Source organism: Kryptolebias marmoratus, linkage group LG16 (genome assembly GCF_001649575.2).
Source record: "Kryptolebias marmoratus isolate JLee-2015 linkage group LG16, ASM164957v2, whole genome shotgun sequence".
Lineage (NCBI taxonomy): Eukaryota > Metazoa > Chordata > Actinopteri > Cyprinodontiformes > Rivulidae > Kryptolebias > Kryptolebias marmoratus.
The window spans coordinates 14,497,888-14,511,316 of NC_051445.1; the positions used below are offsets into that span (position 1 = coordinate 14,497,888).

The window sequence follows — 13,429 nt, forward strand, 5'->3', positions numbered from 1 at the left end:
AGAGTCCCCTTTTTTTGTCCTTTTTGTACCCTTCACCAGAGGGGAGGGGAGTACGTTAGGAGCACCGTGAGCCGAGGAAACATCTGGTGAGCCAGACAAACCCAAAAGGGAAGTTTGGAAATCTCCCGAAAGCTGGAGAGAGTCAGGATTCAGGAGTGGGCAGGGAAATCAAAGGTCAAACCTTTTAATAGGGTGGAGATGCATTGCCTGTGTGTTAGTTTGGGACACAAGGGGAAATAAAAGGTCTATTTACAGTCAAAATGAATGCAAACTAATAAATTACTGTCACTTATAAGCAGCTTCTTGAGTAAAGGCAAGCAAAAATGACAGCTCTCTTAAAGCAACATATCCATTTATTTGTTACATGATGATAAAGACTCAGGCTGCTGTTTTGTATTTAATCTAAATTAATCATTTGGCAAATGGTGACAATATCTGGTTTGCTTTCCATAAATTTAATGGGGGTTAGATATTACAGAGCTGTCATTTCTAAACACTTCCAACCTGCACAATTTGGTTGTAAATACCTCCAATTAATAGAAATTTAAGTGTATACACTTTAAGGCCCTCTCCATTACATCTGTCACTTAAATAAATGCATATTTCTGTTTCTGTGTTTTCAGTCGTGAGGCTGTTTTGTCAAAGATCTCCAACAACTTCAACTCCTGTTTATATAATGAAGCTGTCGGCTGTTTAGTGAACCAACAAAGGGACCGGTGTGATCCAATACTGCATGTATTGATCAAGGTAAAACAAGGACATTAATTCTTTATATGAACACTGTATTTATCTTTTTTCCCCTCTGTCAGCAGTGTGATGCTTGACTGGGTCCTTGCAAAGCCATTCAATTGCTCTGCTCCTCCAAACTGCTGACGTAGCAGGCTTCGGAATGAGAAAAGTCTGCATCTGGTGAGGTTTTTCTTTCATCTGAGGTCAAGTCCCATCAATCGGCTCCACTCTGATTGGCGACGTCGTTCTTTTAGAGCAGCCAATATGTTGGGCCTGATCAAATAAACCAAGCAGCTCATTCGTAGGTACTTGCTCGGGAGAGGCGACTCGACTGTCTCTAAACATTATGAATGCAGTTTAACTAAGGAAAGAAAAGTGAAGATTCTGCAGTGAGACAAAGCCAGGGGACAAATCAAGCTTTAATGTGCCACCACTGACCCAGTTTCTCAAGTAAACGAATTAAAAAGTGAGAACGCCTGAAGCCAGACTTATTAGCGAGCTTGCTCTAACACTGCTCTGTGTAAACAGGGACTACCGCAGCAACCTTGGGAGCTGCACTGCCACACTGTAGGCCTGCAGCCCTCTAAAACGAAACAAAAAAAAGACGTGATGAAACTCTTTCCAGCTTGTTACAGAATCCCCCTTTTTGAAACATTTCCCACTCAAGTCTAAACGCTGAAAGACGTAAAACGACTAAAGCATTGGCATTGTCTTACAGTATAAGAGGGATGAAAGTGTACGCTGTTTCCTGCTGTGTTTTATGAACACACCAGGCTGAAACAGGACCGACGCAAACTGTGATTTTAATTTGAAGGGAACCTGATTAGGACACAAGCTTTGACTTCAAAGGGGAAGTCATGCCATTCTTCAGCAAAGGACCGCTGCTGTTTTCGGCTATTATTAGACCGCTAAGACCTTCCTGACCATCTGGAAAGAAAATGACAAATCTACGCAGCTAGAATATTTAAATTCAAGTTCTATATTTTTAGGACAAAGTGCGTATGGCACGTAATGGTTCATTTACTTGCATTACCGTATATTTGCCAGATAGGTTCTTCTCATATTCTGTCACCCAACTGAAAATAATATATAAGAAAATATGAACAAAATTAGGTCAGGAAACACTTTAGAGACCAATTACAAAAGAAGTAACCTCTTATACTGGTAATATTGGTCGCCTCCCTGTAAAATGCTGTTTTTTGTAAAAAATACAGTGGTGCTTTGAAATTTCAGAACATGTTGATGTTTTCTATACTACTGCTAAAATGTTACGCAAAAAAGAACAATCTCTAGACAATAGTTCATTGAAGAGAAGGACAGTATTACCTATTTAAGAAAAATATGTTGTAGTGAGATTTGAGTCAGACAAATCAATGACATTTTAAATCTTTAATTGTACACACATCTGTTCCCTGGTTAGTAATCAGTCACCTGTTCCCACTTACTTGTTACCCTCAGTCTTTAAAACCCGGTCATTTTCCATACTCACTGGCTCGTTCATTGTTTCATTCCTATATGCTGTCCGGTTTTTCCCTCATGTTCCTGGAATCCTGCTTTTGTAAGTTTTGGTTATTTAGTTTTAGTTGCTGTCTCGGCAGCCTTTTGTTTTCCTTTTTTGTTAATGAATTAGTTTTACTTTAATTTTCTCTGTCTGCCTGCATTTTGAGTTCAACCACCTCTCCCTGACCTAACAATAACACTTGATCTTCCAAACACATCTTTAGAAAAGTGTGTAAAAGTTATTTGTGAAGACATTAGAAAATAATTGTTGATATTATCAAAATGGAAAAAGTAACCACATCATGTCTTTAAAAGCTTAACCTAGTAAAATGACCAAAAATTATTCCTGGGTGAAGAGTCCTTTTACTCAAAGCAACATGTTTAATATGTAACATATATTCTTTTGTATAGTAAATCTAAATAACGTTAGTCTAAAGAATCCACTAAGGTGAAGTTACGTTTTTAACGAAGAAAATAAAGATTCTTATTCTCTCCTCAGGAGTGGTTGACTACTAAAGGTCACAAGAGCAACTTATAGGAAGAGAAATGCCTGTTTTACACTAATCAATATTAAAAAATCCACTGTAAATACTGAACAAATGTTCTGCACAGACTAATCAAAACATAGGGATGTTTGAATGCACACCACTTTACTAGTCAACCCTTCCTGAGGGAATATTTGGTCTACTTGAAAGCAAATGTTTGCAACTTGCACTAACGCTGCATAACTTCAGTCCTTCGGTGTAAAATGTTTTAGTCCTTGGCTAAACTGGATATAAGCTTAAACAATTTTTACAGATCTAGAAAGAAAAAAAAAACAAAACAACCAAATAATTAATTTTGGAAAATACAGCCTAATTTTTTTTTATCATCACAGCTCTAAGCAGCTGCAGTTGTTCTTCTTCTTCTTCTTGAAATTTATTGGCGGTTTGCAAGAAACTTTAGGTGAGCATTACTGCCACCTACTGGAGTGTGGAGCAGCTGCAGTTGTTGCTCCGACACACCTGATTTAAATTAACTGCTGATTAACAGGCTTGGACATAACGTTAGGGCTTGAGATAATTAAATCATTTGACTCAGGTGTGTTGGTGCTGGGAAACATCAGAGGCATGTAGGACAGTGGAGCCAGAAGACAGATTGAAAAACTTGATACTAAAGGATTGAGGATACAAGCCGAAGTGTATTATTACCTTTTAATAGGTAAAACCACCTAAGTATTCTGTATTATTCTAGATTTTATGGGAATAATGTCTAGAAGAGATTTGGTAACTAAAATAGCTTAAAACTATTGCAGTTTTTGGTAATTTTTGAGGAAAATGTTTAAATATTTGTTAGCGGCCTTTTGTGTTTTGATTAACTTTTTGAGAAAATCATTAGCTCTGTGTCTGTTAGCTCTTGGCTAATGTCCAGAGCTAATGTTAGCAAGCTAGCTTGTAGTTAGCTAACAGCCAAAGCTAATCTTAGCAAGGCTTTTGCCAAAAATAACTGTGACCAAAACATTTCCAGGTGATGCAGTATTAACACTCTGTTCCATGGTGGCCATTTAATTCTTTTTTTTTTTCTTGTTTATTCCTGACTTTAAGTTTTCAAAGACTTTGAACCTACCTGGAGGTGAGGAGGAAAGTTGTAGCCGTCTGCCTTGTCTGGTCTCCCAAATATAAAACAGGATTGACCCACTTCAGGTTACATAGTATAACTCTCATTTTAGATTTACTTTACTTTGGTTAAACATTTTCTCATCTTTAAAAAGAAGAGAAAAAAAAAAAAGCTATGAAAATCTTGACTGCTTTGTATTGATTTAATTCTCAGGTGTGCAGTGGTTCTACCTCCCAGTGAAATTATCCCCCCTACAGTGAGACCAGCACCATCTTCTCCAAGGTAGTTTTCTTTATCAGCCTAATTCATACTTGCTATACATTACCAGGGTATGCACATAATTGTGATTTTAAAAACCATTTAAATCATGAAATAAAATGTATGAAACATTCAGGTTTTGCAGCACTGTACCAGCTGGTAATTATTATCATCATTAAGGAATGAAGGCAATTTATGCAAGAATAAGTGGTTGGTATTCATACTTTTAAATCACCATTTGCTTAATAAGAAGTGCCAAGAAATTATAATTGTATTGCTTAATCTTTAAAAAAACAGATACTGTAATAAGCATTAAATGTGATAACTTCTAGACACAGAAAGCCTTTAAATTAGCTTATGGCTGCTGTGTTTTGTCTATTTTTATTACTAGTACTTCCAGGGTTACCTTCACAGATTTATAGCTTCATTCTCTTGTTTAGAGTTTCTTCATTACCTTTTCTTCAATATTCTTCTTAGAAATTATGCAGCTTGTTCAAGAGTTTTTGGACAAAGTTGATGGCGAAATTTCTTTTAATACCTGTGGAGGTGGACAGAAAAGGTGCTGTGCATACATTTATGTATCCAAGACGTGCGACCAAAAAAAAAATCTTCAGTCAGCTTTATTTTAATAAATTTCAGGCTTTGGAAAAAGGACATGTACAAAGGTTTCACAGAAAAATGATACGAATATATTTGAAATGTGATACTTGTATGACAAATAATCAAACACGGATGATACTTTCATTGTATATGAAAACGTGTAGTTGAGAGTAATTAAGTAATATAAAGTGTTCTTGTTTTTTAGCTGAGGTAAAGTAATTTTTTAGTCCATCAGAACTACAGAACAAAAAGGAAAAACAGTGCTGCCGATTACAATAACATTTGCTGTGAATACCTGATACTAAATACGGATTTCAAACTTGTCACAAAAACTTTGAGTTCTTAAATTTATTTAAAACTAATACAGTCACTCTTTATCAGGGAATGAAATAAAGTTAATTTTTTACTAATCTAAGTACACAAGCCATAATACCAAATATATTAATAAAATTCTGCTTAAGTTTGACTCAAGTACCTGTGATGTGATTTAATGTTGTAATTCAGGTTTACATGCATTAAAGGGGCAAATGTTTGCTTGATTCATCCACAGAGAAACAAACCAGGCGAAAGAAATACTCTTCTCCTTTCACTTTGTCCAATAAAAGGGGAGGCTGCTTTTTTAATGTTTTAAATCGGTCTCACATACAGTTCCCTTATCTTCCTTTTTGGACTTCCTGGAGTATTTCCAAGTGGACGGATCAGTAACATCAATGCCACTTGTCTGAGTACTGTTTTGTCATCTTTCTATTTCTGTCATTCACATCTGGATTGTCCACACTAAATCTCTTCTTCACTGAGTGAAAGCTAGAAAAATCCCTCCATCCATATAAAGCCATGTAAGGCAGCAAAGTTGTTTGAATGTCTTTATAGCTGCATTGACTCTGCAGAGTTTGCACAGAAATGCACTGATGCATTAGCCATTACCTTTTTAAACTCTGTTCTGTTAAATCAGGATGTTTCCCCTCAGCGGTATCGTTCCTGCATTTATTGTAACCACCTCAACTTGTGGGGGGAGTTTGTCTCCCACCCTTCTTCACCTGAGTTCATTCTACTTTTGTTGCACTCAGGAATTCAAGTGAGGAAATCAGGTGCTTGCTGTGCAGTGCCGACACGAATGGCTAAGCAATGTGCTGCAATATATGATCAGGAGAGGGAGGCATTCATTTCAGTTGCAGAGTGGACCCAGTGCTCATAAGCTTCTCATGCCTGGATGTTAAAGCAATATTTCCTCATTATGTGCCAAGGCGGTCTTTTCTCTTGGCTCTGTGTGCATACAAAAAAAACATACTGTGCCCAGAAGTGATGAATAATACAGAAATAATAACGAGAATGCCAAAGTGTTCAGGCTGTGGAGCAGAGATCACCATGATGAAGTGCAGCAGGTCCATTAGGTAATTCATAGAGCTCTGCACCCCGTTAACCACTCCCCTCTCTGACTCACAGACTGTCTCCTGCAGTAGCTGGGTCACAGTCAGGTCGAAGGACCACAGACCTGAAACACAGTTGATCAGCAGAATTAGACCCCATACCAGAGCTGCTCACACAAACCCAGAATTAATAAGTGGAGCTAAAGAGAGCCTACTGCTATGAAAGGTGGGGGATCATAAACCACTGGATGTTTTTTAATGAACCTCTCAGAAAGTAATCATTGGACGTGTATCTCTAACTGCCTAACATTTGGAGTAAACCTGATTTAAAATGGCTGCCATGGCTAATCAACCCCACAGAACATAAATATAACTTTTTATAAATGTTCAGCTAAAATTTGAAGTGATAGAAGCTGAGTGTCAGCAGATCACACAAGATCTTTGTTAAAAACTTTAGCATGCAAGGTGGCGGGTGATATGCATTCCTTCAAGGAATGGTACTTTTACAGTATCTGCTGAAGGCCATGGTTGGTAATTAAGTTAGGTTGATACAGTATGCTGTATGCACCTATTCCCACTTTAAATTTAAAATTTACCATGGCTCAACCAGGCAGTTATGATCTTTTTAGCTTCTCTGTTTTAAAGTAAAAATCCCCCAATTACAATGACTTGATCCACTTTTCTGTATTGCCCTCTTGTGGACAGGCAAAAAAGTCCTTAAACAGACAGAATTTTTTTTTTTTTTGAAGAGGATTTCTGTAGAGAAGTATCTTACCTGCAGTCAGAAGAATGGGTAAGAAAATTCTCATGGAGGAGTCCAGCTAACTGCTTACTTCAGAGCAGATTTCAGCCATCTAAAGCACAGGTGTCAAACTCCAGGCCTCAAGGGCTGCTGTCCTGGAGGTTTTAGGTTTTTCTGCTCCAACACACCTGATTCAAATGGTTTAATCACCTCCTCATCAAATCATCAAGTTCTCCAGGAGCATAGCAACAAGTCATCCATTTAAACCAGGTGTTTAAAAGCAAGAACACATCTAAAACATGCAGGAGAGCGGCCCCCGAGAAACGGAGTTTGACACCCCTGATCTAAAGCAACTCAAACCTCAGAATATCTGGCAGTATAAACAAACACTGCTATGAATAACTTTTACATCATAGTTTTGACACAGACTGGGCACATCTTTTCCTCATGTAAAACTTATTGTAACAGATCAGTTTGTGCTCCAACACTGATAGCTAATAATAACCATAAATATCAAAAACTAATGTAGAAGTGTCCCAATGTAAAAGTTTACAGCAGAGCATTTAATTGAACTACAAGGTCTTTTTAAAGCTTGTTTTGTTTGTTTTAGATGGCTGAAATCTGCCCTGGAGTAGGTCTCAGTCTAACCAGCCATTACTACAACGACTGTCTGCTGCAGGTAAGGTACTGACTATTCAGGAGTAGTGCACAAAAACTGACTTAAAACAAAATCTGAACTATTCCTTTAAGGTGCCTAAAACTAAAATGTTAGCAACAGAACCTCTTGGTGCTGCAGATGTGTAATGTGATCTCTGATTTATTTTTCTCCCGCTGATTGCATTAGATTCAATCGGAGAGCGATCTGGGGGGTTTTCAGGGAGGAGGAATGCTTTGGTGTGTGTGTGTGTGTGTGTGTGTGTATATGTATACATATATTGCATTACTGTTTTCTTGTGGTTGACTACTTCTGTTGGAGAGTGCTGCTACCATGTGGGAGTTGGGATTAGTCTGCAGAAATGTTTAGGTGGGTGGCTAAAGTCAAAGCGACACCACAGTGAGTACATGCCAGGTTTTACTAACAGAGCATTCTGCTTTAACAAGACGAGCAAAGATGTTGCCTTCACCAGTCAGAAGACATAATGTTATAGTTATGAACAATCTGAGTTTTTTGAGCAGAAATAATTTGTATTCAGTCAGCATTTTATCATTTGTTTACTCACCAATACGTGCTGTGATGACGCCCAAGAATAACAGAATAATGGAGATGTAAGATTCTGGTGTCGTTCCAGAAGGCACATTGTCAAAAAGCACAGTGTTGTTGGTCCAGTGGATGGAGGTGCGATCAGGAAGCAGTGGCTGGTTGCTCCCTCCCGTCAGAGGATAAGGGTGTTTTTGCCTTTGGCTTGCCATGCCTCCATGCTCAGCAGAGGAACTAGAGCTAAAGTAGGGCATCAGCAAGCTAAGATCCATAGGGCTGCCAGGAGCAAACACAGAGCACACGCATAGCAACAAACAGCCAAGGTGGAGGCAGCTGGAGATGATGCCCGTATTAATCAGGCCACAAGTCTTCCTGAGTCTGGTGAACATTACGGTGCCCATCAACCCTGTGATAGCTGACACACCCATCAGAAGACTCAGAAGAGAGCCGCTTATGCCTTGTGTGTAGGCGTAGCCAGTGGTGATGCAGTCAAACCCGAGGACTGTGGTGTAGAGGAAAGCCAGACCCATTCCTGCCAGAAAGACGGGCTGGTGATAATAGGCCCTCCAGCCGTCTTTGCAAGTGCTCACCAGCCAACGAAATCTCCGGAAACACAGCGGCAAGTTGGTGATTTCTTTAAGATGCACATTGGTGCTGCAGTTGCCTTCAGTCAGGGGTTGCGGTTGTGCTACATTGCCTTCCCCTGATGAGAAAAAGGAATGGCAATCCATCATTTCAGTTCATTAATTCCATACGCTTAATCTTCAGTAGGTTTTCTGCAGCGTTTCTGCTACATGTCAATTCTCACTTCATTTGTCAAATACAGTGCATCTACTCTAATCTGCATGAGCTTCAAATGAAAAGCTGACCATGTGTACTCTGGTGCAGAGTAGTATGACTTACAATAATAATGGCTTGTTGGAAATGCAGAAGTTGGTTTTTTTTTTTTTTTTTTTTTACTTATTCCTATAGTGCTTTAGTATTTCTATCATTGTACAATAAGTGATTTGTGTATTTATGAAACCTTTAACGTAGGTTATACCATCAGGCTTATAGCAGTTTTTGTTTGTTTTAAAAATGCCTCATTAAGTGTAACTGTCCTTTTTCATCAATATATATTCATTGAGTCACGTGAAAATTGTCTGACACGCATAACCATAGAAGCATTTTCAAAATGTTGGTAATTCATGTTGTTTAAATTTTAGTCTCTTATTAAGAGACATTTTTGAAGAAGAGCATCATGATTAAAACAGTGGAAAAAATGGAAAGGCCAGTCTGAATGTGCTGAGTCTGTAGTGTACAGATTCCAGATGTTGAAATATTTCCTGCTCCTGTAAAGGTGATGTCATCATATACAGTCAAGCAGGGGATATGTATATCGTATTATTTTATCTTGATCATCCTAATATAACCTTTACATGACTGAAAAATATTTTTGTGATATCAATGACATGACAACACAAAGCATTTACATTTTCTAGCCTGCACAACATTGTCGAGTGGGTTTGTGTCACTTACACTTAAATGCATAAAGCAGCTTTTTAATCAGAAAACATAGTTTTCGCACCATTTCAAGCTGCGTATCAGACGGTGCAAACACTCCCACTCAAATCCAGCAACTCAAACAGCCCCTTGATCATGTCTGATGCAAACAGAAGGTTGTCAGTACCAAGACCAGATGTCGTCTCTTATCATGTCTGTGTGATGTTCCAATGGACCGAGTGAGGACTAGATCAGTGTCAGCCTCTGGAAACTACTTTAATAAAGTGAAAATGGTTTAGCTGTAAGAAGACAGGCTTCCCACACATGACAACATCTTTTTAAAAAATGGGCAAGAAAAATGTTACCACTAAAAGTAGAAAAAAAATAAACTTGTTTTATCATTTTAAAAAACCCACCAGAGTACAAGTTAATGAAGGCAAGAAAGAAAGATAAGCAGCTGCATGTATGGTTTAAAGCTAAACAAATAACTCAAAGTATCACAAGAACAACATTTAGGTGCACTCAGAATGATACTGAGAACAAGCAGTTTATGGAAATTACTATTGCTGTTACACATCGTTTGATTGAGATTTTGATGCCAATACAGATGTTTGTTTTAATAGACAGCTCTTGCTGCTCGTTTTCATTTAGATCTGTATTTAAAATTTGAGCTCAGACTTTTTAGGTGTCAGTGCATTGTGCAGACTGCTGAATAGTTGCAAATTATCAAAGATTTCTGGGGAAAACATAACCTAGAATTAGTTGATCAATGTGATCTAAACTTGTCAATTTTTTTTTAAGTGACCAGTATTGGCAGATTTAAAATTAGTCAGCTATTTTAATTGGTCTATTTCTACCTAAATATATTCATGGATTCTTCATTTGCAAATAACAATAAATGTATATTGTCATTGTGCACAGTAAGCTATAGAAAATAAAAGCTGGAAAATCTTGTTTGCACTAATAAATGCTACGAACTACAAGCTGAAATCTTCAGCTTTTTCAAGATATTGTTAGAAATATTATTACTAAATACCCTGAGTTTTTGGCCACCACTACACGCAATTAGTGTTTTTTTGGGGGGGGTTTCACAGATGATCTGTCCCTGATGTAGCAAGCTTTAAGGAAATTTTCTATAAGTCTCACGTTAACTTTTCATAGGTTTCTACCAATAAGATGTAGCATTACAGGGTAAAGGCAGAAATGGGTTTCAACAAAATGAATCCATACCTTCCAACCTTCTTCTTTCTCTCCTTTCTCGACACACCTGATCAATCTCGACTGTTGGTGGTTTGACTGAAAGGGCAGGGACGATCCGATACACCCTTGACAAGAAGAAGAACTCCACAATAAGAGACACAAGGTTCCACGCCAGGATGAAGCCACAGCCGACCACGTTGGAGGCCAGGGTCATGACCTGGCCCACTGCTAGTGGGGCCAGGATGTTGGTCACCTGATCTATCCGCCTCATGGTTGCATTCATTCCTTTTGTTGGGGTCAAACACATGGAGATTAAAGTGGGTCCACTCATGAAGTTCTTACAGCAGCAGAGGCCTGTCAGTGTTTTCTGTCATTCAAGCATCTGTCATGCTAAAAGATTGATGTGAGCTTATGACAGTCAAAGAATACAAACCAAAATGTTTGTTAGAATAGATTTCTCACCAGCCAGGTGACCTCGGTTGTAGCCTGTGATAACGATAATCCAGTCCCTCTGAATGGCAATGGTCAGCGCTGTGCTTGCAAGGTTTGCCACATCTGCCAGGATGATCACCACCGTATAACAAACCACCTTGTGTGAGTTTTGCGATGCAACATGTTACTAAGACAGCACAGAGTAGCCACAAACTCAGAAGCAGAGAAATCAAGGACACGGGACAGAGGGAACAACAGCAATAACATTTCTCTGTAATATTGTATACTAATAAACAAGTTATATGTCAGATCACTCTTGTTTACTAAATTATCAGCATATATTGGTCAATAAATACTATTTACTTACAGTAAGCCATCCATCCCAGATCTCTTCAATCCTTTGCTTATATGAGAACACCAACATGAGCATAATGCTACATACAGTCACTGAGATGTTCTGAATGAAAAGAGATGCATGTGCAACTAAAATAGAAAACAGGTAAAAATAGTTTCAGGCTTTCAGACTAATACAACCTAAAAAACTAATAAATTTTGAATTATGAGCTGTGAATCGTGCCTCGAGTTCTGCTGGATGAGTGTAGCTATCAAACCTAGGACTGATTTGTATTTGAGATATCAGGTTAATGGAATTCACCACCCAGGTGGAAAGGAAAACCAGCAACTTTCTTGCTTCAAAGTTGGAAGCCAGTGATTGATATTTGCTGTTCTCACAGTCCATACTGCATTTGGAAATTGCCAAATAAGTGTGAAATGATCACATACCTTTATTCCTAGGGTTGCGATCAACCCAGTCACCGATTAAAGCTCCAAGCAAGAGCACTGAGCCAGCCACCACCAATCCGAACACGGCTGTCAGCAGCAGGTTATGGCCGTACAACTCAATCAGGAACACAGAAATTGCAAAGTGCCACATGCGGTCACCCTGTTCAACACAAGATACAAGCTTATCAGTGCATGTGCTGTGAATGAAATGCTGCCAATATTTCACCACACAACCAACAAGTCGTCTGCCAAGCATTTTGGGTGTATTGTCGATTGTTCTTCAAATCTATTTCTTCAGAAATGTTTCTTACCCACATTGACAACGCTCCACTGACATAGATGAGAAACTTGGGACCCTTGAGGTAGATGAGAGCTGAACCTGACAAACCAAATGAACAAGAATTAGAAAAAGCTCCGTTTACAACACCTTGCAAACACCCTGCACAAATTCTACCTGCATTTAAAGTGAGGTTCACCTGGTATGCTTCTTGTGTTTTTAGCTCTGGGATCCCTGATGTTGTCGGACTCAAACTCGACCATAACCCCGCCACACTCGGAGGCATCTGCTTGCTGGGACATTGCCTAGAAAGGAAATGTAAGTTTTCAAAAAACTCTCAACTTGTTACCAGTTGTCTTCTTGTTCATAGTATTTATTAAGATGGTTAAATTTAGTTTTTCCTTTCTAATGTTGCCATGTCATTATAGACGGGAATTCGTAGCTTATTTGCAGCAGTGCTTCCTCAAGCAATTTTCTTCAATTAAATCACAAACAGCAAACACAGCAGAAATTGATAATTAGGTCAAGTCAAACTGTGAAGCAGAGAACACTGATGCAGAAAAAGAGTCATTAGATACAAGTTACTGAAAATAGCAAAAGCATGCCACCTCGTATTACTCTGTAAATGCAATCCTTAAATGGCAAAAATGAAAGTGATCATAAGTAGTGGAGGATCAGTTGTTACCTTTGTTTGGATGTTACGCTCGGCCCTCGCTGGTAGTCTTCAGTGATGTATCTTGTGCCATGTGTCCTACATCACGATGCAAGTCTTTCCTGGGAGCTGGAATTCCAGCTGTAGTAGTTTGAAAGGCTTAATAACATCACAGTGTTCAAGTGCACCATTGTATGAAAGTGCCAGAAAAGCAGAACAGGCAGAGGGACAACAAAAGCAGCCAGCATATTCCAGAGCACGTGACACTCTGTGGACAATATCACCGTCCACCCACACCGCACACACAAAAAAAGCGTTGCTGCGTATGACTCAAAAGACACTCACACGTACACACACACACATGACCGGCGAGGACATGCATGCACCTATTCCCACTGCTTCTACACCCGCATGAACTGTTGACATGTGAACAAAGTTACAGTATGGCCCCATCATGCAACATTTCATCACTCGCAGATTTGCATGTAGCAGGCAGAGAGCAAGCAGCTGCAGTTTTGTTCCAGTAAAAGCTGTTTCTGATTAAATCTGAGCCACGAGATAAAGTATAAAATTAATGTATTAGTGATTGTCAAACAGAACAATGTTGGAGAAT

At 38.8% G+C, this 13,429-nt stretch overlaps 1 protein-coding gene across 1 annotated transcript; it reads right to left on the reverse strand.

The window, feature by feature from the left end:
• Positions 1–4,693: 4,693 nt before the first annotated feature.
• Positions 4,694–12,957, reverse strand: si:ch211-254p10.2 (solute carrier family 40 member 1). Its single transcript, XM_037980325.1, has 8 exons — positions 12,850–12,957; positions 12,364–12,469; positions 12,199–12,266; positions 11,888–12,047; positions 11,472–11,587; positions 10,703–11,039; positions 8,013–8,693; positions 4,694–6,175 (listed from the first exon to the last, which is right to left on the reverse strand). The coding sequence occupies exons 2-8, from the start codon at positions 12,464–12,466 to the stop codon at positions 5,916–5,918; spliced, it is 1,725 nt and encodes a 574-aa protein (XP_037836253.1). The 5' UTR covers positions 12,467–12,469; positions 12,850–12,957; the 3' UTR covers positions 4,694–5,915.
• Between the last annotated feature and the right edge of the window lie 472 nt (positions 12,958–13,429).

What these genes read in the sequence shown, in the direction of transcription:
- si:ch211-254p10.2 (XM_037980325.1), bottom strand. Translation starts at nt 12,466, where the DNA reads ATGTCCCAGCAAGCAGATGCCTCCGAGTGTGGCGGGGTTATGGTCGAG. An exon ending in TCGCAACCCTAGGAATAAAG is followed by an intron (nt 11,588 to 11,887) that starts GTATGTGATCAT and finishes TTTCTATTTTAG; the next exon opens with TTGCACATGCATCTCTTTTC. An exon ending in TCTGGGATGGATGGCTTACT is followed by an intron (nt 11,040 to 11,471) that starts GTAAGTAAATAG and finishes CTTGAATGACAG; the next exon opens with AAAACACTGACAGGCCTCTG.